Source organism: Arvicola amphibius, chromosome 3 (genome assembly GCF_903992535.2).
Source record: "Arvicola amphibius chromosome 3, mArvAmp1.2, whole genome shotgun sequence".
NCBI lineage: Eukaryota > Metazoa > Chordata > Mammalia > Rodentia > Cricetidae > Arvicola > Arvicola amphibius.
This window is the reverse complement of record NC_052049.1, coordinates 114226655-114252841: the sequence shown is the minus strand read 5'-3', so window position 1 is coordinate 114252841 and position 26187 is coordinate 114226655. Positions and strand designations below refer to the sequence as shown.

The following is a 26187-nucleotide window of genomic DNA, read 5'->3' as shown; positions in this document are numbered from 1 at the left end:
CAAACACGCATGCAGGTATCCAAACATGGGTATGTCCAAGAGTGTGGAAGCAAAGGTGGCTTGTCTTCCTCTATCATGCTCTGTGTTTTTTTTTTTTTTAAAGAGGGTCTCTCACTGAAGCTGAAGCTCACTGCTTGTTAGTCAGGTTGGCCATGAACTCTGTAGATCTGCTTGTCTCCACCCCACAGAGTTGAAGTTACTAGAAAGGTTGAACAGCTGGCTTTTCCATGGGTGCTGGAATCTATACTCAGGTCTTTATGCTTACAGGGAAAACACCTTCCCCACTACCCATTGGGTAAAGTCCAAGTCCCCCACTTTACTTTTCTCCAAAATTTCTATTTCTGTATAAGATTCTAAAGCAAAACAGAAGTCTGCTATGTGGAATTTCACTCTGTCATTTACTCCAAGTTACTGGCGATTGCTACTCTTCATTGATCCTCTCAAAAACCAACAGAGGAGACACTGGCACAACTCCAGCCCAGGCTTTTAAAGCCTGGAGGCGAACAGCAACTTTCTAGAGAGCACAGGCCATCCGCTAAGACAATGGCTGCCTGAAGTAGCAACTGATTCACCAGGGAAAGAATTCAATTACCACCGTCAGTGCTGACAGGACAGATAAGTACTGGCTGTTCAGGGCTGTCATGCCCAGCAGACTTTAAATAAGAGATCTTTCCACTAATCACGACTCAGGACTCCACCCCTCTATGGTGACACATTTTGTGGAACCAAAATGTTCCTTCAATTGCTCGTTTGATCACAAGCCGAGAACAAGGAACATAAAAGAAGCAAACCACCAGGCCTGGGCGTTGCTTCTGAGATTCACTCAAAGGAGAGACATTTATAAGAGAGACAGCTCTGCCCTGAGCTGAACTCTCAGGAGAAGGCTTGCTACAACCTTCTCTTCCCTGCTCAGTTTAAGAAAACATTCAGCGCTGAGATGGACAGTTGTTTATGCTGACATGCCTCAATTGCAGGGCAGAAACGGGATGAGTTGGCCCTTAGTCCATTTGCCCAACATGAAGGCCTCACGGAATATTGAGACCGGAAGACTTTGAGGAACACTTTGGGAAATGTGTTTTGGTATTCTTGTTCATTCTGGGAGCAGAGCAAGAGACTGAACACTGGGACCTTGCCTATGTCAGGAAAGTGCCTCTGCTGCTGAGCTCTATCCCCACACTGTTCACTTCATGGTTAGCTGTGCACATGTATAAATTATGCCACATCACTTAGCTTTCCTTCGTAGGAGACTGCTGATATAGAACATGGGCAGACAATATCTCTTAAACTTTGAAAGTTGGCTGATTGATTGGGATTGATTGATTGATTGATTGATTGATTGAGACAGGGTCTCTTTCTATATCCTGGCTGTCTTGAAACTTGATATATAGACTAGGTTAGCATCAAACTGAGAGATCCTCCTGCCTCTGTCTCCTGAGTGCTGGGACTAAAGGTGCATACCACATTTTGCTAAACTTGGCTGAATTTTAAGGAGTACTTATGGATGACTTAGATCAGAAGAACTCCACCATCATGGACAAATATTCTATCATATTCTTCACCATGGCACAATGGCTGCTAAGAGCAACCAGATAAAGGGAGACTTTAACTAGTCAAATTGGCAGTGGTCTACTATGATTCCTGATGTGTTAAAAATGTGTCTTGGTTACTTATTTAGATCATGAAGAAGGAGAAAATATGCCACAGGAGGCACTCGAAGGCAGAATGCCTTAGCACAGGACAGGATGTTGACCACATACTTACCGTGGGTCAGCCACTCCCACTGTGTGCCTTCTCATTGACAAATAACGAACCAAGGCTTCAGGAGAAGGCTCTTCACCTTCATCGCTGTCCAAGTTCACTGTCCCATCAGGCTGAGGTGGAGGGAAACACAACTGATCAGGAAAAAAAAGTAACTAGAAACAAGAAGGAAGGAAAGGAAGTGTGGCTCTGGGAAGAAAAGTGGTTTCAATTGACAGTGATCAGATATGGTTACTTGCCTCTATAATTTGGTTCTCTGGGTTGATCAGCTGAACTTGGGGGACACTAAGGTTTATGGCAGTGCCGGTCTGCTCCGTCTGGAAAGCAGTACATATAGATAAACAAAGACTTGAGACACTAGAAGAAATAACAGCTTTCAAATTAGACTCTCCTCTCACCTCTCTCTTTAAGATATGGTTTTTCTGTGTAGCCCAGGCTAGTCTTAAACTCATCATTCTTCTGCCTCAGATCCCCAAAGGCTAGGGTTATGTTCAAAGCAGTCTTGATTGCCATCCCACACCCTGGTATAACTTGTCCCCACCTAGGCCACTGAAGACACTGCCCACCTGGATATTGACTGGTGCTTGAAACGTCATGGCTCTGGGCATGCTAGGAAGAGCTCCGAGGCGAAGAGTTTTATGTCTCTTATGTCGATCGCACAGCAGGCTGTAGATTGCACTATAGTGATCATAGGCGTCTGATCTTAATGACTACCAAATAGAAGGGGAAAGAGTGAAAACCCCAATGAGATGGCGTACCAATGACCACATTCTCCAATAACATCTGCAGACTCCACTGCAGCTTCTTCCTTCCTTCGCAGACCAGGAAGGACAAAGGAAGAGAAAAAAGGATGACAGCAGAAAGAGCCAAGTGCTCAGGAAGAAGACAGTGCAGGAAAGGCTGCTTGTTCTATTTGCTCTGCACTCCTTCCTAGGTACCTCAAGTGTCCGCTCCTTGTCCAGTCCCATGTCTTCCATGGCCAAGAGGACATCATCATTAAGTGAATCTGTCTGTCTTTCTTCCTTCAGCTGCTGGCATTCAGCTATTAACTGTAACATGGAAAGATGTAAGCTGTCAAGTCCCCAGTTAACTACATCAACATGACATGTGATACATATTGACCAAGCTGTTTTGTGCTCCCTTGCTGAGGATCCTCTAGGTCTCATACAAAAATCTAAGCAAGACAGCTCTGGCAATCAGTTAGGAGCTGACAAGAACCTCCTGTTTCCTGAGCTCCTGGGGTATGTGGAATGATCATAACGGAAGCAGCAGTATGCTACAGAAGCTGTTGAAATGAGCACACTCAGACAACAGCGGTATTCCGGTGGCAGGAACTGGGGCTATACTGTCTCAGAAGTCAAAAGGAAAATATGGTTTAGGGACGAATGATAAGGAAGCAGTGACACTAGTCTCACAGTCTAGCTGGCTCTTGCAGCTTCCTATTGAATTCATGTCCAGTTCAGTTTTACACAGCAGTTGGTTCCTAGTGCTCATTCAGGTCTTGGGCAGATTAAGTTCTCTGAGGCAAGGGGCCCAGCTCACCCTCTCGAAGTTGGGATCTGCATCCCCCAGCTTCATCCACTTGTGCCTGCAGATCTGCTCCATTGAGAGGCGCTTGTTTGGGTCTAACACCAGCATGTGGCGGATCAAGTGCTCACATTCTGCAACAGACAAACAGCCTGCCTTCAGTCTGGTTAGGGGAGGCACTGGTGGAGCTGAGGAGCTAGAAGAAGCAAGAGCAGCAGGTAGATTCTCAGGCTCCCTCCTTCTAGTTATGTTTCCCTTCTGCCTCCATCCTTACCTACTTCATTGCTTACTCCAGAAGGAAGTGGGCAAAGAGAGAAGAAAAAGAAATTCAAATGGGGAAGTCTGGTCAACTCTTCCACTAAGTCTGAGGAGAAAAACCTGGGGCTAATGCATGAACTCTATTTTGTAATGCACGCCTCCCTGTAATAGAATGAAGACTAGAATGCCCTCTACAGAGACTTAATGTCTTAGAAGTTCTCAAATTGGTCATCTCCAGCCTCCTATACATGTTATCATGTGTATATTAATAACTTTGGGTTAGGTGTGCAGTGTGACGATTCAAGAGTCAGTAGATCTGGAGTTTCTCATGACACAGGGGACATGAAGAGGGGGATGTGCATAGGCCACCTGTCACAAGCTGTGACATGGCTGGCCTTGACGTGAATTAAATACTACAGGAACATAAAGTAGAGATTCAGCCAATCAGTGTTTCTCTCTGGGAATGCATACTCCAGGTTATACTGGAGAAAGGACAAAGGGTTCAAAATTAGAAACCTTTGAAATCAAAGTTGTGCCCTTTAAAATGTTTCTCATCTGTAAGCTGGAAGTTCTGATGACAATGTGGGAGCGGCAGTTATGGGGAAGGTGGGAGGCAATGGTAAGGTCTTCTTCCCAGCACTTTACAGTTGTTATCTCAGCCTCACATAATCCTAAGAGTAGTGTACTAGTATCCTTTCCACTTCAGAAATGGCCCAGATTAATTACAGAGTCCACAGTCACATGGTTTGCAAGTCAGATTCAAACCGATAGTCTGGCTGTCCACCTGCATGTGTGCACATCTGTGCAGGTACATTTGTCTACATGAGCAAGCATGTAAGTCAGAGGGCAATGCTAGGATGTCTTCCTCAATTGTTTCCACCTTATTGTTCAAGACAGGGTCTCTCCTAAATCCGAGGAACACCAATTCAGCTAGACGAGCTGGCCAGTGGACTCCTGAGATCTTATATCTCCATCATCAGTGTTGGGGTTACAAGTGTGTACCTCCATGCTTACTTTTATCTGGTTGCTAGGGATCCAAACTAAGGTCTAATACTTGCACTTTATCCAATGAATCAGCTTCCCAGCCCTTTACCTGGTGCCTTTAACCACAGCTGCTATGCTGCCTCAATCTCACAGAGCCAATGGGGGTCCATCGACCTGAACACTACCAGTCCTTCAGGCAAACCATCACTGCTTGCTCAAACAGTCAGAAAAGGTTCCTAAGCGGTCTTTCTGCTTTTGTTCTTTCTTCAGTTACAGTGTACTCTCTGCTGGGATGTTTCTAGAGCCAAGGCTAGACCAGCACCACCTTAATAAGTCTACTTAAATAATAACAATAATAACTTCTTAACAACTCTTAATAATTTCTTTCCATGATCACCAGAATAAATATCCAAAGTCCTGGACCTCCAAGGCTCCTGTTTGTTTCCCACATACGCAGCTCCTTCCACTGGCCAGCCTCTATGCTTGCTCCTCCTCAAGCCTTCTCATGGCAGCTCCTGTCATACAGGTAAGAGCTTAACTGCCACGTCCTCAGAAGTTCTTCCCTGACCTCTGACATAGGCTCAGTGGCTCTTCACTTGGCTTTTCTTTACATGGATGACTGAAGGACTCATGGTCCATGTTTGCCCTTGTTTACTGCCTTTGTCACAGTGCAAGGCAGGTGGCTTTTCTACTGTTACATGCACTATGGACTCTCCAGTACCAAAAATGATTATTATATCTAATAGGAACTGAATATATACTGAAAATATGAATAAATATTTATTGAATATTCACCTTAATCAGACAAGACTGTATCACAAAATGCTTTTTATTTCATTTAATCTTCACAACAATCCTAAATTAGGTACTATAAAGAGCTCTATTTGAAAATGAAGAAATGAGATTTTAAAAAGTTAATGCACTCAGCTACCACAAGGCTGTGCTCTTGACTACCCTGTAATTCATCTTGAGGTGGATATAAGTTCTAGTTCATCTCTTTTTCCAGAACAAATTCAACTCTGCAATTTCTATAGCATTTTTGGTAACATCACTGTCATGAAAGATATACTAAGAGTAATTTAAAAGAATCACTTAATTTTTAATGTATCATAACTCCAAAAACCTAACTAAGATGCTAAATAAAAATATCAAATTGTTTTTGCTTTAGAGCAAAGGTATATCCAAATGCAGCTCAGATCTGAAAAACTATGGTCTCTGCATTCTAAACTCATGTCCAGAGCAGCAAGGCTAGGTCCCGCACCATAGCACCAGGAGATGCAGGTTTATGGTCTGTGATCATTTAAGAGAAAAAAGGTGTTCTTAATTCACAAAGTTGCATTAAGCTAAGAACCTCAGTGCAGGGAGGCAAGGGTTTGCCTTGGGAGCTGTGACGCTGACGTTCAAACCTCTAGATGGCAGTCTACGGTCTTCCTTTGGTCTTTCCACACAAAACTTAGTGCATGACATCAGAGACCAAGGCCAAATAATGTTTTTAAGACTTGCTTTAAAACAGAGACTTCCTTTTCTAGGCAATTTCCTTAAACAACAACAAATGAAAACAGAACCCGTCATAAGTCCCAACGCAAACCTCAATTCCAGGATTTTGAAACCTATTTATCCTAAGAGAACCTGAAGATTCGCCAGAAAAAAAAAGCTCACAAAAATTTATGCACATAAACTTGCAATAATTTTTGATTGTTCAAGGAATAAAAAAGTCTGTATAGATCCCTAGATGTCTCCAGGCCTCAGATTAGGGACCACTTGTTGCTTCGTGTCACTGGCACGAGGACAAAGGCGCTGATCAGAAACTGGCAGAGGGTCAGACGCTGAAGCCTAACACTTTAATCTGTTGCAGAAGGTGAAGCATGGCTGAACTCAGCATCAAGCCACATTTTCTTGGTGTCATATAGCGCATGAAATTGAATTCAGATGGGATCTGAACACACGATTCGACATAAAAATGGAAAGAGGGTGAAAATGAAGGCAAACGATTGCTCCTAAATCTAAACCTACAACCAGAGGACACTCAACTGAGCAGTAGGGGAATGAATTAGAGCAAAGGGGTGAGCCGTCAGCCCTTCCAGATGCCAGCAAGTGCTCCACTGTGCAAAGTGGCTCATCGCTTGTCCCCTCCCAGAGGACACAGCCTTTGCTGCTGAGACCCAGGCACTGTGGGTCACAGAAGTAGAGTGTTCTACTGCTCATGCTAGAATGGCAGCACCCCCAAACCCTGCCAAGGCTGCTCTTGTCTGCCCCCCACACAACACCAAGCGGTCTCTTAGGCAAAATTATGCAGGTCTGCGGAACTCAGTTCTCCCACGTAATGCTAACTAGAGGACTACAGTGCAGTACCAGCAGTGCTGACAACGGGCATACGGATGACTGAGGAACGGATTTCCAAATGGCCCTAAAACCGAATGAAGGCTGTGTGTAACTTTATCTGAGATGTTCAAGAAACATCTTTTTCTTGAAGAGAACTTTCTCAAGGAGGCTGAAAGGGTTTGGTTTGAGAGGGATACCAAGGAAGGAATTATGTGTGTAAAAAAAGCCCTTTATACTCATTAAAGACAAAATTCATTAAAGTTTCATCTAATTTCCATGACAGAAGAATAAATAAAATAATGTAAGAATTTATGAGGCTTATTTACCATGGAGAAAGACAGATGTGGGCAGGAAGGGACATTCTGGGCTGCTGAAGTATCTGAGGGATGTTCCACAGACAAGGCTGTGGACAGACTCTGTTGTCCAAAGATCTGAACGTGGAGCAATAGTAAATCACAATCCAATGCAGGAAGGGTTTTCTGATGATTAGTGCTGATGAGCTGTACAGACAAGCAGTATGAGCAGGTTCCTAGGGAAGCGGGTGGGGGTGAGGGCAGTACAGTGCCCGCAGGCATAATGAGCAATCTGAGAGGGCCCTTAGGTAAGTGGGGGGATACAGTGCAGGCAAGGTTGCCCGTAGGTCACAGCTACTTTTACTTATTTTACAGATCACTGATTCTGGGTAACATGGGGACATGATGAACTCCTTAGTTACCGACTTCCAATGCTGAAAACTCCTTAACAGAGATAAAGGAATGGTCTGTCTATGACGTAGAAATCTAATTTTCACTAGAAACCTCTATCAAGAGGTTGGCATTTAGGATGTCATTGAAAGACCTGTGGGCTTATGTTTGAAGAATAGAACAGCTGAAGATGTCAACTGTACCTTTCAAAACTGTGTTTCACTGATGTCACCAAAGTACTCAATATGAATTGGGTCCCCAAAATGGCAGGTGTAAGGAACACAGCTCAAGTGACTTGACAAACCTTAATAACAACTCTAATGTCCTAAGACGCTAGCTGTGGTTGTGGAGACATATAATCCCAGGCTATGGTATGTAGTGTGTATTGTGCCCAGGCCAAACAACAACAAACTTAAAAGGCAGTGACTTACGCCTGTAACTCTAACATTTGGACGGCAACACGATTGAGACCAGCCTGGGCTATGCGGCCAGTTCTGAGAGTTCTAGGACAAACTAGGCTACAGAGTGAGACTGTCTCAAACAAACAAAATTCCAAAACAAACAAAAACCAAAATTAGCAAATACCTAAGAAGCAAAACAGAATAGTAACCCCCAGGTCTTCAAGCTGGAATTGCTAGAAAACCATTATTCTACTAAATATTTAGGTGTACTGCTATGCGGGGTCAAAACAGGAAAGAGGGAGACAAAAAGTTAATAGGGTGACTCATTTAGAAATAGTATCTGACAATATAAGTCTGTATCAAATATTTGTGATAGGCAGATTATTAAATTCCTTAAGCACTCAGCCTGCACTCCAACACCTATTACTATTATCTCCATTTTATACAAAATTGAAAATCAGAGAAATTAAGAAACTTGACCAGATAATAAAAGGGAACGTTTGCTCATTATTGTTGTTGTTTTATTTTTTAGATATACCAGATTCAAGCTAATCTTGAACCCATGATCCTCCTGCCTCAGTCTCCTAACCATTTGAATTTCTGAGGTTGTATATATTTTATTATTATTGTGTATGCAAGCATGCATGTACATGTGTAGAGGTCAGAGGATGTGGTATTTTGAATGTAATTGGCCCCATAATCTCATAGGAAGTGGCACTATCAGGAGGTGTGGCCTTGTTGGAAGAAGTTTGCCACTATGGGGATGGGCTTTGAGGTTTCCCATGCTCAGGATACCACCCAGTGTCTTTGCTGACTTCATGTTGCCTACAACATGTAGGACTCTCAGCTACTGCCTGCCTGCACACCACCATGCTCCTATTATCATGATAAAGACTGAGCCTCTGTAACTGAGACACCCCAATGAAATCTTTTCCTTTATAAGAGTTCCCCTGGTCATGGTGGCTCTTCATAGCAATGAAAGCCCTAAAACAGAAGGCAATTTGAAATTTTGATTCTCTTCTACCTTTAAAGGAGGGGAGGGTAGTCCAGGAAACAAACTTGAATTACCAGGCTTGTGTGGCAAGGGCCTAAATCTTTACCCAGTGAACCACCTAGAGAATTCTTAAAGTAGATACTACTTTTTAAAATACATTACTAGTTGCCGGACGGTGGAGATGCACACTTTTAATCCCAGTACTACATACGCAGAGTCAGATAATCTGATTTCAAGGCTAGCCTGGTCTAAAGACTGAGTTCCAGGATAGCCTGGGCTATACAGAGAAACTCGGTCTCAAAAAAACAACCAAACAAACAAACAAAAACCATTGTTAGTTTTGAGGTAGCAGCTGACATATCTTTAGAAAAACAAATCAAAATGTTTCTCTTATCCAGCAGATGACATGCTATGTGATCCGCAAAGTCTGCTTTACCAGTCAGTCACAAGCAGGCTCTAAACAGAACAGCTGAAATCAATGGTCGGAAATCTATGAGTTAGATGAAGAACATGAGGTGGGGGAACGAGAAACAGGTGAGGGAGATGTTGGGAACAAGGACACAAAAAGGAGTGGGGATTCAACCTGCTAATGATTTTAGTAGTTAGGGTTACAGCTGCTACCGAAGACTGAACTCTGGCGATTGCAGGACATGAGACCATGGCAGAGTGCTATGGCAAAAGGCGTTGCCAATCATGCATGGCATCAGACCAAGAGAGTAGAGCTGTTGGGACCTCTGGGCTGACCCCGTGAAAGAAAACCAGGCATCCTTAAACCTCTCATGTGGTGCCAAAGAATGGGGCCTGGTGAAGCATTGCTCTCCAGTCTGCTGCAGAGGAACAGTCTCAAAGAGGTGAAGTCACAGATTCTGACACGTACAGCTTTGTTGAGCTGGTGGAGAGAAGACATCTGGGTGCCAGAGGGCATTGTAAGAGTACAAGACACAATTTTACCCAGGAGATCCATGCTTCCTTGAAGTGTGTGGAAGGTGTCTTTCCAGTCAACAAAACATATGCTCAAAGTGGACTCCCAAGTGTTCAGCTCTGAATTCTGTATTTTCGATAATTTTAGCATGTTTCTTAATGTTTACTTCTTAGTGATGGATTGCTTTTATGGCAATTCAAACTTCAGAGAGCTCTATTTTTCTAAATCTCAAAATCCAAAATAGGAACAAAAATTACTTGGTAGTCAAACCTCTAAAACACCCATTTCTGTGGACAATGAACAACTTTTGGAACTTGAAACAGTTAAACTGTATTTCAGGGACCAGATCCAAGTGGGCACACCATGACTCATGTCATCTGTCCCTTTGCCCAGGCCAGGGATCAGAACTAGGAGAGCTGAACAGAGGGCTGTAGGGACCTCAGCATGGAGCCACATGGCCATAGGACTCTACGGTACTTTATATGTTCCGGACTTACAGATACTTGTGACTCACAGAGCCTCATTAATGCTGACTGCCTTTTCAGAACAGAAAACCACAGATAAAACATTCTCATAGTCTCTCACAATCCCCACCCCCATTTTCTCTGTCTCTTCCCTATCCCCTTGTCCTGTCTTCGATTTCTCACAATAAAACCCAGGATGGCACTGAACTTGCTGCTTTACTGCCCCTGCCCTTCAGGTGGTGGGGTACAAACACGCACCACAATACCTGGTTTTGCAGGGTTTTTGTCTGTGAAAAGAAAATAGTCTGTCGTGATCTCTTTAAAAATAACCAAAAAGCTAAATCAATTTTAAAAGTAGTTCTGGGTTTTGGTTTTTTACCAAGACACCTTTTGGTAAGAAGCTGGCTTGAGCTAGAAATCCCCATTTGGCTGTGGACTGAGCCCAAGACCTGACTTTTGCTACTCTGCCGAGGAAACTCTATCACTGCCAACTGCCAGCAGCAGGGAAATCTATTTGACATGGTCCCTCTTTTAAAATCTAAGCAAAGAAGGAAAACAGCCTTCAAACAAGGCGTTTTATATTCAGTGTGCCAGGCACAGATCAGTGAGAGCGGAGGGTGAGAGATGAAGCCTTACCCAAGGCAGGAGTCACAAGGTTGCAATGGGTACCTAATACTAGCTGGGCATGGTGGCACACACCTTTAATCCAGTGCTCGGGAGGCAGAGGCAGGAGGACCTCTGTGAGTTTGAGGCCAGCCTGGTCTACAGAGTGAGTTCCAGGACAGCCAGGGTTACACAAAGAAACCCTGTCTCGAAACAAACAAACAAAAATAAGTGCCTGATACCCAAAAGCCTGAGGATGTGAAATGAATCCCCCAGAGCCCACAACTGAAGGACAGAACCAATTCCCCAAAGTGGTCCTTTGAACACACACACACACACACACACACACACACATTAAAAACTTTGAATACTTTTACTTTATTACTAACCATTATTATTGCTTTTTAAAATTTACTATTTTCTTTCTGTGCATTTGTCTGTATACCATGTACATGCAGTGTCCCCACTGTCCCCCAAACCTGGGATTACAGACAGGCCACCATACCAAGTTTATAGTTTAAACTTACATTTACTATTGCCCAAATAGAAATGAACACACATATCTAAATCCAAAGATCAAGGACTGGTTATTTAAAGTAGTATTTGTAATCTCAGAGTTTCTGTAGTGACCTAAGCCAGCAGTGAATGTACTAAAATTTGATTCATTAAAAAAAAAAAAAAAAGAGATGGCTTAGGAGTTGAGAGCACTAGCTGCTCATGCAAAGGACCTAAATTCTGTTTCCAGCACCCACATGAAAGCTCACAACCAGGGGACTTGATGCCCTCTTCTGGCCTCCAAGGACTCCAGGTATGCTTATAGTGCATACACATACAGGCAGGAAAAAAAAAAACCCAAACAACAACAATAAAAACATACAAAAAATTAAAAAAACTTTAAAAATTCTAAAGGGGTATTATAATATTAAGACAATATGTAGAATTCTCTTCTTCCCTTTCATTTTTTTTTGAAAAGTCAAAGATTATCTTCATTTTCTTACGTTAATAAGCATTTATTAATACCCAACTGTACATAGCAGCAGCATTTAGGCTGCATGGGAAAGTTACTGCATTAAACATAAATCCTCACCATTGGTTTCTGCAAGTGTGAGCAATATTCTACAGAAAGAGAGTTCATGAAATTGTGACATCACTTTAGTGACTGAACACAGAAGCTGTAGGGAAGCAGCCAAGACGGAACTGAAGGTGAAGGCCATCTGCCAGCCTGAGGAGACAGCAAGGAGGGTCTTGACCAATATATCTCAATGAATTAGGTAAATAACACCGATTTCTTCAATCCTCCCGCTTTTCTTTCTCCCCTTGTCTCATTTCTTGTGCGGGTACAGTGGGGTCAGTAATGCAGGTGGAGAGCCCAGGCCTCGCCCATCGCCAGGCAAGTGCTTTGACACTGAACCACACCCCCCCTGCCCCTCCTGCCATTTACCGCCTGTTCCATCAGTTTGTTCAGGAAGTTGGGCTGCCGACAGAATTAAGATTCAGAAATTAAGAGATCCTATCTAAAGGCTAGAAATGCCTCAACTTAGCTGTAACGCCAACTCTGAGAAGACCCCGCTGGTCACACTGCTTGCAAGAGGTTGCCCATGCTCCAGCTCATGTGTGGAAGGGGGCACTGCTCTTACTACTCCAGTGGGCAGAATCCTGGCTCAATTTTACCCTAGAGCCTAATACCCAGTACCTACTAATTAAGTAGTTAAAGCTCTCTCTCTCTCTCTCGCTCTCTCTCTCTCTCTCTCTCTCTCTCTCTCTCTCTCTCTCTCTCTCTCTCTCTCTCTCTCTCTCTCTCTCTCTCTCTCTCTCTCGTGTGTGTGTGTGTTAAATAATAGGACAACTGGTTGGTGGTGGTAGTTCCTGTGCTCCCACGACCTATCTGGGTCTTGCAGAATGAACTCAAACCATCAGGCCCGGTGGCAAGTGTATTTACTGCAGAGCCACCTTAATGGCCTTCCCCTTAATTCTTTCTTTGACATCCACTACAGGACTCTCCTAATACTCTGACTAACCTGCTAGGTATGTATTTACTGAAAACTAAATAGAAGTGAGAATGGTTAGTGCTCTCTGAAGTTAGACTGCTAGAGTTCACGGCTTAGGTATGGCACTTACTAAGTGAGGACATCCTTTTATTTTGCTAAGCCTTCATTTTTGTAACAATCAAATGACCCATTACTCAGCATATCTCCTGGATAGAGTTAGCCCACTGAGGATTAGGTAGTTAAATCAACAGTGTCTAATAGATAGGAACACAACGTTAGTTATTACCCAACCTCTGGAGTCAAGCTTCTAGTTAGAATTTTCTTTCTTTGTTTTTCTATATAAGGCTTCTGTAATCCAGAAAACAGTTCAATTGAGAGGGAAATAAGCACATCACTATCAGCACTTTGTCCCTGGTTTTCTAGACTCATGGGAATGGTACGAGGACTACTTCACTCTGGAAAGCAGGTCTAGTTCTGTTCTGTTTTTGGAACGGTTTTCATACATCACAGGCTGGCTCTGAACCGGACATATAGCTGAGGGTGACTTGTGATTCTCCTGTCTCTGTCTTCCAAGTGCTGCGATTCCAGGTGTGTGGCACCACACCCAGCTCTCTGGCATGAGATGTATTCCCTGTGTGAATGGAAACCAAAGCACCGTGGGTTTTTCTCCCTAGATAGAGAGGCGCCTTTCTGCACAGCTCGTCGAGCAAGAGACGTCCATGCCCAGCCCCAGTCCTCTCCACAAAGTGCTTTTCACCCAGGGAGACACTGTGGTTCTTGAGGAGTAAGCTGATGAGGCAGACTTACTCTCCTTAAGTGGAAGCTTTCTGAAGTAGCTGCAGGCCATATTCTCCATCAGAGGCATTATGTAAGCGGGGTCTTGCATTCCCAGTGATAAAATGCTTATGCAATATTACAGCTAATTAAGTACCAATGAAGCCTAATCAATAAAGACTCAAAAATATTGCCCACAAGAGATCTCAATGCACTCAGCATCAGTACAGTTTCTTCACAGTAAATTAATTTTCCTTCTGTTAAGTAATTGATCTGACTACGTTTGCTCATAGGTGGTATTTAATAGGAGAAGGCAAAGCAGATGGCCATGGTTTTAAAATGTAGTATTAGGGAGAGAATCTAGCAATCAAATGCTTAGGTTGTTGGCTTCCATCAGTAGGCGGAGTCAGATGAAGCCTACATAGCCAAACCAGGCCTCATTTTACCTAAGTGCAGGAAACCGAGTCCCCCTCTAACCAGTATGTGGCTAAGGCTAAGATGTTACCTGATTGATGAGCTCTGGGCTGATCCAAGAAGCTTCACCCAAAAAACACTGGCCTGCACCAAACATGACATAACAGAGACTCAGAGCCAGCTTTCTGGTTCAACAAAACAGGTTTCTTTGTTTTCCCCTTGTGAAATGGTCTCGTTATGGATCCCAGTCTGGCCTCCAAGTTATTGTTTAGCCCATGTTGGCTTCAAACTCACTTGTGTTCCTCCTGCTTCAGCCTCCTGAGTGCTGGGATGAGAGGCCTGGGCCAGCTGGCTCAAAACACCTTTTTCTATTTTCTTTTTTCAAAAAAACATTTATTTATTTATTTAGTTGTTATGTAAACAATATTCTGTCTGTGTGTATGTCTGCAGGCCAGAAGAGGGCACCAGACCCCATTACAGATGGTTGTGAGCCACCATGTGGGTTGCTGGGAATTGAACTCAGAACCTTTGGAAGAGCAGGCAATGCTCTTAACCACTGAGCCATCTCTCCAGCCCAAAACACCCTTTTCAAACTAAGCAGAAGTCACTTGATCTAGTCATCTCCACAATAACAAAGGAATAGAAAACCAATAGGTTTACTGAATGACTCCGACATTTAATGAGCTGCCTATCAGTTTAATAATACAACCAAGTCTAAGGAAGATTCTATAGGTAAGTATTAAGACCATCTTTCTTTCTTAACTTTTCCTTTTACGGGGAGTGGGACACTGAGACATAATAGACTGAGTCTCTATTATGTAGCTTTGGCTGTCTTGGAATTTGCTACGTAGAGCGGGCTGGCCTCAAACTCACAGAGATCTACTTGCCTCTGCCTTCTAGGTGCTTGCTTAAAGGTGTGTGCCACCATGCGGGGCATTGTGATTTCTTCCATATTTCTTTAAAAACCTTCACTGAAAATGTATGCATGTCCTGCCAAGAGGTGCTAGGTTGTGGCTCTATAAAATGCAGTCCAGCTTGCTGACCTAGAGCTTAGGGAGATGTGTCCATAACATATTCGGTGGTAGAAAATCACTCCATCTAGAACAAATGCCACTTAACAGTACATGACCGCTGATCTCAGGATACCCAGGGAAAAACACTTGTGTCTAACCAGCTATTTGGAGAGGGTCTTTTCAGCATCTCACATGCTAATGCAGAAAACCATCCCAGCTCTGCTGGAGTTTCTAGATCCGTTCCACAGACAGCAGTAAGCTCAGCTCAAGTTGGTGACAGTCAGAGGAACTTTCCTCAACCACTGTCCTCTAGGGAACAGTGACAGAAACAGAGAGTGACTGCAGACCCCACAGCTCTGATCTCCACAAAAAGAGCCAGCGCAGGCAGGGTCTAGTGAGTCACAATGACCAGAGACAGAAAGAGAACCCAGGGCCAGATTCTTAGCTTTTTCCATTGAACCTGAACTCCATACTTGAAGAAGTATGCTCAGAAGAAGTGCTCAGAAGACAAGAACACATAGGATTTAATTTTCTTCTGGGCCTCATCATATGGGCAGCCCAGCCTCTGATAGGTCTTGGTATTCAGGCCTATGGTATGGGACAGAGTCAGGCACATGTATATTGCCAAGGACAAGAATGATCACACAGTAAGACAGCAATTGTCAACTCATTTCCTACACTGGTTCATTTCTCATTTTCTGTATTTAACCTCACAGAGTCTTTTATTCTACTCAGGGAATTTCCTCTCTGAGATTAAAGAGTGTCAATATTTAGGACAACCACATTGCTGTCTCCAGAGTCTTCCAGCTTTCATGATAATTTACTAAGAGTGTGGTTTCAGCAAGTTATTCAGGAGTTATTCTCAGCAAGTAGTTTTGGGGAGGCCTGATTGAACAAGAACATTCACCACAGTATGAGAGGTTGGGGTGGAGGAGAGAGGATCTTCAAACCCCTCACAGGAGATATTCTGGACACTGGAAGTAGAGGAAGTAGCTTATTGATCTGCCCTTTTCTGCAATAGTGAGGTTAAGAAGAACAATACAGATCTGAGGAGTGGCAACGCAATGATAATCTGTGTGGCTTTAATAAGGCAATTCATTTCTCTAAACTTCACCAGTAAGCAATGAAATAATACATGGTAACAATTTCAGAGTATAGCTGCATAGTTGAGAGCAGAGAAAATGTAAGAAAATACATTAGAAACTCTTGAAGCCTTGCAGGAATGTACTTTTTGTGTGTTTGCCAGTAGAGTAGTGACTGAGACAGGATCTCTCGTGGCCTACGAGGGCCTCCAACTCACTAAGCAGCTAACTGCTGAGCCTCCTGCTTCCACCTCCCAAGTGCTGGTATTATAGGCAAGTACAATGTAATCTCTTGACATTGTATGAGTAAGAGTATTCCCTCTGGAAGGCTTTTGTAGCTGAATTTTAACAAACCTGTGCAATAACTCCCTCCCTTAAAGCATCTTTATGTGTGCCTACCAGAACCCACACTATCCCAAGGCCTGGGAATACAGCAGTGAACAAAGTCTAAATGCTTACCCTGTCAGCTGACAGTGAAGTGGGAGGTGAGAGGAAGACAACAGCTTGTGGAGCTGTGACAAGTGTGAGACAAACCAGATTGGGAAAGCCATGGGTGGGGGAGGGGTCAGGGGAAGGCTCGGAGGGCCTGCCTGAGGGAAGGGGAGCAGGCTTGCTGAGTCAGAGAAGAACAAGGACCTTCTTATGACTAAAGCCTAGGACCTGAGGTCAGAACAGCAGAATGGGTCGGGATGAGTGCTCCATGGGGAGTTCCAAATGTGCGAACTTCTGCTTTTTCTTTCTCTGTTCTTTTTTGAGACAAGGTCTCACTCATTATGTAGACCAGGCTGGTCTGGAACTAACAGAGATCCACCTGCCACTGAGTGCTGGGGGGAGGGGGGGTTGAAAGGTGTGAGCCACCACACCTGGGCTGACTTTAACCTTAAAATAAATGAAAGCCCTTGGACCATAGGAGGACTTGGTAAAGGTGTTTTGTCAGCATATACCCTAAATTCCAAGTCTGGTGTGGAAGACATATAATGAAAAGAACTACTTTCAATGTAGTTTGGCAAATGTCATAATAAGACTAAGTTCAGAAAGATGAAAATTATCTAGAGTTTTCTTTTTAGTATGTGATGGAGGCGGGTCTTCTATCAATCTGTTGATTTCATTGGTTAATTAATAAAGAAAACTGCTTGGCCTAATAGGTTAGAAAATAGGTGGGTGGAGTAGACAGAACAGGAAGAAGGAAGTAAGGTAGATGGCTCAGACAATTGCCCTGCCTCTGCAACCAGATGCGATGAAGCTCCAGCCCAAGATGGACGTACGCTAGAAACTTCCCGGTAAGACACCGCTCATGGTGTTACATATATTATTAGATATGGGTTAGTCAAGATGTGAATAAGAGGCTGAAAATAATGGGCCAGGCAGTGTTTAAAAGAATACAGTTTGTGTGTTGTTATTTCAGGGTATAAGCTAACCATGTGGGATCCGGGCAGGACGAAAAGCAGGCCCGCAGCTCCCCACTACAAGTATGTATGTGTAGATCAGAGGACAATCTTGGGTATCATCCTCAGAAATACCACCCATCTTTTTTGAGACAGGGTCTCCCATTGGTTTAGAGCTCAAGTAAGCTAGACTGGCTGGACAGAAAGCCCAAAGGATGCTCCCACCTCCACTTCCCAACTGTTGAATGACAAGCATGTGCCACTGCACCCAATACTCTTAAGTGGGTTCTGAGGATTGAACTCGGGTCTTCATGCTTGTGAAGTAAGCACTTCACTAACAGCTATCTCCCAGCCTCTGTATTCTTTGTCATTTACCAAACTTCTTACTAGAGTCTACATTACAAGAGTGAGAGGAAAGGAGTCTGAAAAGAAGGAAGTATTGAGGACAGAGGGATTTGTTCCAGAAAAGATGATGTCAAGGAATCAGAAAATGGATAACAGGTTATAGCTGGGAATTGGGGTTTAGCAAAGGAAGGGGCATCTAAAGGAAAGAATAAAATATATTGGGGTGTGATGCCCATAGGTAAAGTAGGCTTTGCCCTTTAAAAATGCTGTCAGGGTGCCTGGCGATACTGGCTAATTGGGTGAAGCCCTAAGTCTGACCACCAGCACTGGAGTAGGGACCTCTAGGGGTGGGGCTGGCGATAAGCCTGTAACTCCAGCGCTCAAGAGACAGAGGTAGAGGGATTTTGAGCTTAAAATCAGCCTGGGCTATAGAGTGAGACTCTGTCTCAAAATAGTATATTTTGATATTTTTACATGTGTATATGTGTGTTCTGGGTTATAGTATAAAGTATATTTATATTATGGTTCTAGTAAAAATGCTTGAAATTCAGTGCTTTAGAAATATTAGGAGTAAACTTTAAGGCAATGGTAAACCATTGAAACATTTTAAACTACAAGATGATATGATCAGATTTGTGTTTGTGTGCACATAGGAAGCATGTGTGTATGGTGTAGCTTGTTATTATTTGTGTCTGCAAAGGATCCTCATGCAACAACATGGAAAAGAATAGACATGGCTGAAACTAAGAATTCACAGATTTGACCACTGTCTAATTTAGGCAAGAAAAGAAAGATGGCAGCAAGTTCTACACAAGTGGCTACAGGAATGGGGGAGTGACTGTATACAGCCTTGGATACCCAATTGGCTATGGCGGTGGTAAGAAGACAATCAAGACTTATTTCTGCCATGCTGCAGAAGGGGACAGAATTCACTAGGAAAGTGGACACCAAACAGAGCAAATTTGAGAATAGGGAATGAAGCTCATTTTGGAAACTGTTTCAATGAAAAGGGAAGACACTGGACTACAAAAGCTTGAAGGCCAGAAGCAGAGTGCCTGCCTAACATAAGGCCCTAGGTTAAATTCTCAGTCCACAAATGGCTGAATATGTAGCCCTAGACCTCAGGAGGGAACGTGGAGCCAGACAGTTAATTGTGGCTGCTCTTACCAGTGATCAGTAAAGCCATGGCAGTAAATAAGATGGCTCAGAAGATTATGTGAACAAGCAGAGATACAAAGGATGAACTGAGAATTAGAAATCTGGCAGAGATGACCAAGTTAGCACACTCAGGAGACAGAGAGCACGGTCTCAGAAGCTGCAAGAAAAAAGTACTCTGAAGATAGTGAAAACCCTAGCATAAAAAATGAGCAATCCCAGATCCTTGGGAGACTGAGGCAGAAGGACTGCTTAAGCTCTTCAAAGGCAGCCTGGGAAATGCTGAGAGACTTTGCTGGGGAGAGAAAAAAATGAAGACCTGATGCGACACCTTAAGGAAGATGTAGAGATAGTAAATAAGCAAATGAAAAGATGCTCATAATCACAGACCCCAGAGCCACAAATTAAAACAAGAAACACCATACATCTGTGAGAGGAGACACACCCAACACTAAACAGGCAAAAGCTGGGGAGGCATACAGCAGTAAGAGCTCTCATTCCCAACACACCAAAGCTCTCTGGAAGGCAGTTTAGTGGCCTATTGCAAATCTAAACAGGCCCTTACCATATGGCCTCATAGTCATGCTCCGTGGTATTTACTCAAGTGAACTGAAAATATGTATCATACAGAAACTGCACAAGGACATCACAGCCACCTTAGTTATAACTGTCAAGACACACACCAGTGGGCGAAAGGAAAGACTGTGGTATAGCCAAACAAACGAGTATTATTCAGCACTAAAGGAAGATTATACAATAGATACAACAGACCTTATTTGCCTGTACATGTTCCTAATGGAAAGGTCAATGCAAAAAGCCACTCACTGTTTCCAATCATATCATATTCAGGAAAAGTTAAAAGGTATGGAGGCAATGTTGCCAGCTGGGAGAGAGAGGAAGGAAGAGGAACAAGAGAAGCACACAGGACCATCTTGGTGGCGGGGCTGCTCTGTATGACATGATCTTGGTGGGTAAATGTCTTCATGCACTTGTCACAACTCCCTCAGGGACCCCTAATGTAAACTACAGGCTCTGAGTGACAGGGATTTTTTTGTATGTCAAGGGTAACAAGCATACCAATCTTGTGTGTGTGTGTGTGTGTGTGTGTGTGTGTGTCTGCGTGCACGCACACAGCAGAGTGGGGTGGGTACTGGTAGTAGGGAGGCTGTAGGGAAGTGGGACAGAGGGCATATGGGCATCTCCTATCCCTTCAGTTCAATTCTACCGTGAACATAAAACTGTTCTTTTTTTTCTTCTTTTTTCTTTTTTTAGTAGGGAATGGTAAAATGCTAAATACTATTGGGCAGTCACCAAGACAATGAGGAACTGTAGCTACGCCTAGAGCCACCCACTGCACATTTCTCTGCTTGTATCACTGTACAGTCAAACTAGAAAAAGTCACGGCTTGGTCCTTGTCCGTCCCTTCTGCTCCTCTCCTGTTGTGCACACACCATCTGAGTGCCTGCTCTTGCTGCTCCAAAACCTCACCAATGACCTCCACTCTTCTCAGTTCCACAGGCAGTGCTCTGCCGCTGCCTCAGCCTCCCATGGCATCCCACTCCCTCCTTCCTGGAACATCTTTACTGTCTTCAAGACAAGCAGACTCTGGCTTTCCACGTTAACCATTCTGCTGACCCCTTTTCACTTTGTTAATCTCAAAAATTCTTGGCATCTCTTCCCTGTCCAGAGAAGAGAGCTAGCTCATCTGGTAGCATTAAACATATACATTGATAGTTCTCAAATAGACATTCTCGGTTAGTAATCATTCTAAAATCAACTGCTGGTGCCTCAAATTTGACATTTCTAAAACTATCTCTACAAAATTTTAACTATTTTCCCCTTATAGTTATCCTCATTCTTTCTGCTGCTCAGGTAAAAATAAAAATAAAAAAAAAAAATAAAGAAAACCCTTGGAGCCGGGCGGTGGTGGCGCATGCCTTTAATCCCAGCACTCGGGAGGTAGAGGCAGACAGATCTCTGTGAGTTTGAGGCCAGCCTGGTCTACAAGAGCTAGTTCCAGGACAGGCTCCAAAGCGACAGAGAAACCCTGTCTCGAAAAACCAAAAAAACAAAAAAACAAAAAAACAAACAAAACAAAACAAAAAAAAACCCCAACCCTTGGAGTTACCTGCAATTATTTTTTATTTACATAAAATCCAATACCAAACATGATTGGAGACAGACAGACTGCCTGGTTTTAAATACTAGTTCAGTCACTTATTAGCTGTGTTATCTAGAGACAACTGCTTACCCTCTCCTGGCCTTAGCATCATTTGTAAAGTGGGGGCGACAACCTTACATAGTTCTTAATACTGAAGAAAGCTAGTATTTGTAAAATGCATTCAACATGCCTGCCATGCAGTATGCAGCAGTGCTTTCCCAACCCCTCTTTTCCTCAGTCAGGGAACAGATACCCGCAGCACGCATGTGTACTTCTTCTAAGTCTCCTACCACCCAGGTTCCTTTGCTACCAGTGCCTTCACTGAGCTTGTACTGCACTACACAGCCCTGCATCCTACTACACAGCCCTGCATTCTACACTGCACTACACTGCATTACACTACACAGCAAAGCACAAAACAGTACTGTACTACACCACACAGCAGGGCATTACACTACACAGCCAAAATACAATAAATACATTGTACTGCACTGCATTGCACAGCACTGCACAGCAATGCATTCCACTACATAGCACTGCATTGCATTATGCTACACAGCACTTCATTACAGTACACAGCAAAGCATAACACATAGCACTGCACTACACAGCACAGCACTACAATCTCCTTCCAACAAGAGTGTAGTGCCTTTAAACGCTACTACATAATCTCTTCAATGTGTTTGAAAGTTTTCATAATAAAAATGTAGAAGAAATCCCCATAGGGCAGACCATATCATTCTTGTTAAAAGCCTCTAATTCTTCCCCTTCCACCAGAGAGTAAAAGCAAAAAAGTCTTTAAATCTACTGATGAGACTCTAAAATAAGCTCCCTCAACTCTCTGACTTCTGTCTTCATCTTGACCTCTTTTGGGCATACCCTAAGTTGCTACCTCCCTGAAGCCTTCAGGCTGTGATCTTGCATCTTCCCAACTGTATCTTTTGAATGATTACCCACCCACCCTCCTAAAGATTTCTACTTCATCTTCCGGGAGCATTTATCATTACCCGGTACACCACCTCCCAAGTCACCAATTCTGAGATGACTCAGTTAAAGCTAGCCCACATTCCACCTACTTCTTCTAAAGGTATGCATGCTTTTCTTCAGAGGAAGTAGCTAGACAAAGGGCACCACTTTCTACAGTGGCTCAAACATGACCTCTTATGTGCACGGAAATGGTGAAGAAGAAGAAAAATCCCAAACCAAACAAACACCCCCACCTCCAACCAAAGCCAAACCCACACAGGTTCTGAGTTATAAAGCAACTATAAAAATGTAGGTTTCTGGTGTCTGTTTTCAGTGTTAAACTTTTCCAAAAGCTAATTATCCTCTGCCCACCTACTTACACGGATTTTAAAAAGCAATGTGAATCTGAAGGTAGACTACAGATAGAACTAGGAAATGAGACCACACCAAGACTAAGAAGCAAAGTCTGCTTTGTCCTAGGCATCCACGCCCAACAAAGGATCTCCTGTACTTCAGTGAAATGGTGTGGGGAAGATAGTTCAAAGACAAATGTTGATCCCACTTCTGCTAAGTGATGGGATCACTGACTGATACACATCAATTAATCTAATCCGTATAGTCAGGGGCCACACAAAACTCTCAAGTCAACTTACAGACTGAGAAAATGAACACTCAGACAAACTGGTACTAAGCAGAGCTCGGATTCAAGCACAGGGAAGGCTCCCTGAATCAAAGTTAGTTGCTTATTTTGTTCCTATGGAACCTTGCCTCTCACAGGAACTAGGGCAAACTATAGCTTAGAAAGCAGTCAAATGGCCATTTACCCACTATTACCACACTTCTGACATTACTTAACATTCTTGACTCTTCCATGAACCCAGTTATAAGCTTTGTGCTGGCAACTCCCTTACCTGTGGACATAAAAAATGGGATGCGAAACTTTCCACTCAGCACCCGGGCCCGCAGATTCTGCAGTGTGCTCCCATCAAATGGCAGGGCACCACACACAAGCACATAGAGGACAACTCCAAGACTCTGCATCCCAAACAGAGAGTACAGACAGTTAATTGCATCAGAGGAAGCAAAAGAGGCCATTAGAGTGTATGTGAAAATGATGGAACCAACTTTTTGTTCTTTCTTTATAATATAATATGGGCCGTTATCAAAGTCAATAGTCTTCAGAGCAGTTAACAGTCTTTTTTGCTTCCAGACCTGAATTTTGGGTGAGATCCCCAACGTTTCTCAGAACCCAGCCTATCAGAAAGAATAATCCCTGTTCTTGGCACAGGCATCATTCGCTCAGGCCCTTACAGGGTTCGTCTGCAGAAGCAAAGCAAGTCGTTGACATCCAAGGCTCACTTGAGTCAAGTACTTGGGGAGAGGCTGTGCACAGACTGGGGAAGGTTGCAAGGACACGTGAAGGTACTTTCCACTCACACAGGGCACTGTGTGTCCTCTAGCAGGACAGCTGTCATCTAGAAAGGGGAACAGGGTTGCGAGACGGAGCAGCACTTACCCAGATGTCCACTTTGGGCCCGTCATACTCCTTCCCTTCAAAGAGTTCTGGCGCAGCGTAGGGCGGGCTTCCACACCACGTCTTCAGCAGCTGCCCGGGGGTAAAGAGGTTGCTGAAGCCGAAGTCTAGAAAGGCAAATGGACACATTCAAGTCAGCAACCCAGCAAACACTAGCGTCTGGTCAGTGGAGCACAGGCCATGTCACCGAGTTGAAAAGCAAATCTAGGAAGTAAGCAGCACGTTACCTGAGCTCAATGGAACTAGGGGATGAGTCAGGTGCAGCACCTGCCTCACATGTGTGGGCCAGGGAAAGGAACGGAGGTCAAATAGTGAGGTGAAGGGAGGGGAGACCCATGCTGGGGAACTTTTCTAATTGTGCTGGACACAGAACACAGATCCTCACCAATGTCAGGGGTAGAGTAATGACTCTACTCTGAACTACACCCCCTGAAGGAACTCTGGCTAGCTCAAGCATGGTGAGCATGGTTCTGCAGGCCTTGCCCTTCTCTCCCATTCCCTCTGCCTTGCTAAGAAAATGTTAGGTTACATTCCTAAAGCTAGCCACCAAGGTCTACTCCCTTATTTGGCCACTTCCTCCTCCTGGGATTGACTACCAAGGTCCAGCTATCAAAGTTTTGAAGTCCAACAATCAAAAGCCCCCTTGGGCTCACCTAATTAGTATGCCCAATTAAAATGAAATATATCATCCTAATGCAGGGTTTCCCCTTGTACCTTTATAAACTGCCATTTTCCCATGGGCCACGTCTGTCTCCTCTCCATCCAGAGGTCGTCTGTTGTCACTCCAGGACAAATATCTGTGGCCCCATTTCCCTTGTTCCCTTCCCCCTTCTCCCTCTAATTTCTGTCCTTGTCTCTTATTCCCTGCTCTCCATTCATCTGGGGTAAATAAATCTCCTTTGTGCTAAGAACGTAGTCTTGAGGGGTCCTGAGCTAATGTACCTTTCCTTTCACCCCCAGCCTCACTGATACAAAAAGCTCTGACTCCCCCCACACACCCTTTTTGAAGCAGGCTCTCAGCTTACAGCCTTTGCTTGCCTATAGCAGTCCACACAGACCAGGCTGGCCTTGAACTCATGGGACTCTTCCTGCCTCCCTCTCTTGGGTACTGGGATTACAGGTGCGAGGCGTCACACCCAGATGAAAGCACTGGTTGTTCACTCGGGTCTGCAGGTGTCCAGAGGGTCACTAAGAGCAGCTGAAAGCCTCGTCTACCTCCATTTGGCATCTGTCCTACAGACTGAGTTTCTCTTCTAGAGGAAGACAGGTTGTCTGGAGACATGTCATATAACAAGAGACACATTTATACTACAAAGCACCAGTGACTGCTGAGATAATGGTCAACAGATCACAGTTTGAACAAGACTGGTTAACCAGTTATCCAAAGATAAAGACTATAGCATATAAATATTTTGATTTATGGACAGCCTCCGTGACAGGCTGAACTAGCTCTCGCCCCAGGCACACAACATTCCCCGCACCCCTAGCAACTTGAAAGCTAGATACCTACTTACCTGGAGCCTCTTCCCCTCTCACACCCTTACCCTCCTGTTGCCAGGTATATCTCGTTTTGCCCTCTGTATTCCTTCTTTCTATCTAGCCAGAGAGGAGTTTGCCAGTGAGAACCTGTTGGCTTTGGCTGCCTCTCGGGGCTGACTTTCCAGGTCCTGCCAGCGTCTCCTCTCACTTGACTGGGAAACTTCCCCTTCTGAGTCTTAAGTTCCTGTTCTGGATTCTCCAGTACCTGCTTGGAAAGAGACCGTTTTCTAATATCAAATCTGCTCTTCCAGTGATGCTCCCAGGGGCTCACTAACCATGGACGCATCTGTTACTAAAGACACTGGCATCATCTTTAGCTCCGCTCTCCTTTACCCTCTTTGTGTTGGACAGCACTCATAACCTCTACCTTGTGTATCTTGAACCCCTCTCTCCCGTTTTGTTTCCATCGCTAGGATTTTTTTTTTAATTTATGTGTGTGGGATATGGGTATATGCACACATGTCTGTGTGGGTGCTCATGAACGCCAGCAAAAGGGCAATAGATCCCTTGAAGTTGGAATTTTAGGCTTTTGTGAGTTAACGTATATGGAGGGATTTGAGCTCTAGTCCTCATGAGCAGCAAGTGTTCTGGATTGCTTAGCCATCTTTCCAGACCCCATTCCCGCCTACCATTTTCCACATGCTCTTCTCAGCTCTGATAAGACTCACCACGCTTCCTACCTATGTCACTTAACTTCCCTCTGAGCTGTTCATTCAGAGCTCAGTAACTGTCATACAAAATCAGATCCTATTTCCTTCTTGCATAAAAAAAAAAAACAGAAAAGAAAAGAAAAAAGGTGGCTCTCTTCTGCTTATAGAACAGTCTTTATTACAGCACTGTCAGTAAGGTCCATCACAGCCAGCCCTACTACCCTACATAGCTCTCCAACTTACCTCTGACTAGACTCCATTACTA

The 26187-nt window shown here is 43.9% G+C and overlaps 1 protein-coding gene across 3 annotated transcripts in view; it reads right to left on the bottom strand.

Moving 5' to 3' along the window:
• Sik3 (SIK family kinase 3) overlaps positions 1–26187 on the bottom strand; it is a 223496-nt gene that overhangs the window by 28021 nt on the left and 169288 nt on the right. For all 3 annotated transcript variants that reach the window (XM_038321273.2, XM_038321274.2, XM_038321275.1), the window contains exons 5-11: positions 23716–23840; positions 23111–23234; positions 3301–3419; positions 2697–2807; positions 2325–2468; positions 1998–2075; positions 1762–1871 (exon numbers count right to left, since the gene is read on the bottom strand). In XM_038321273.2, the coding sequence (XP_038177201.1) occupies positions 1762–1871; positions 1998–2075; positions 2325–2468; positions 2697–2807; positions 3301–3419; positions 23111–23234; positions 23716–23840 (811 nt within the window). The remainder of the gene's footprint in view (positions 1–1761; positions 1872–1997; positions 2076–2324; positions 2469–2696; positions 2808–3300; positions 3420–23110; positions 23235–23715; positions 23841–26187) is intronic.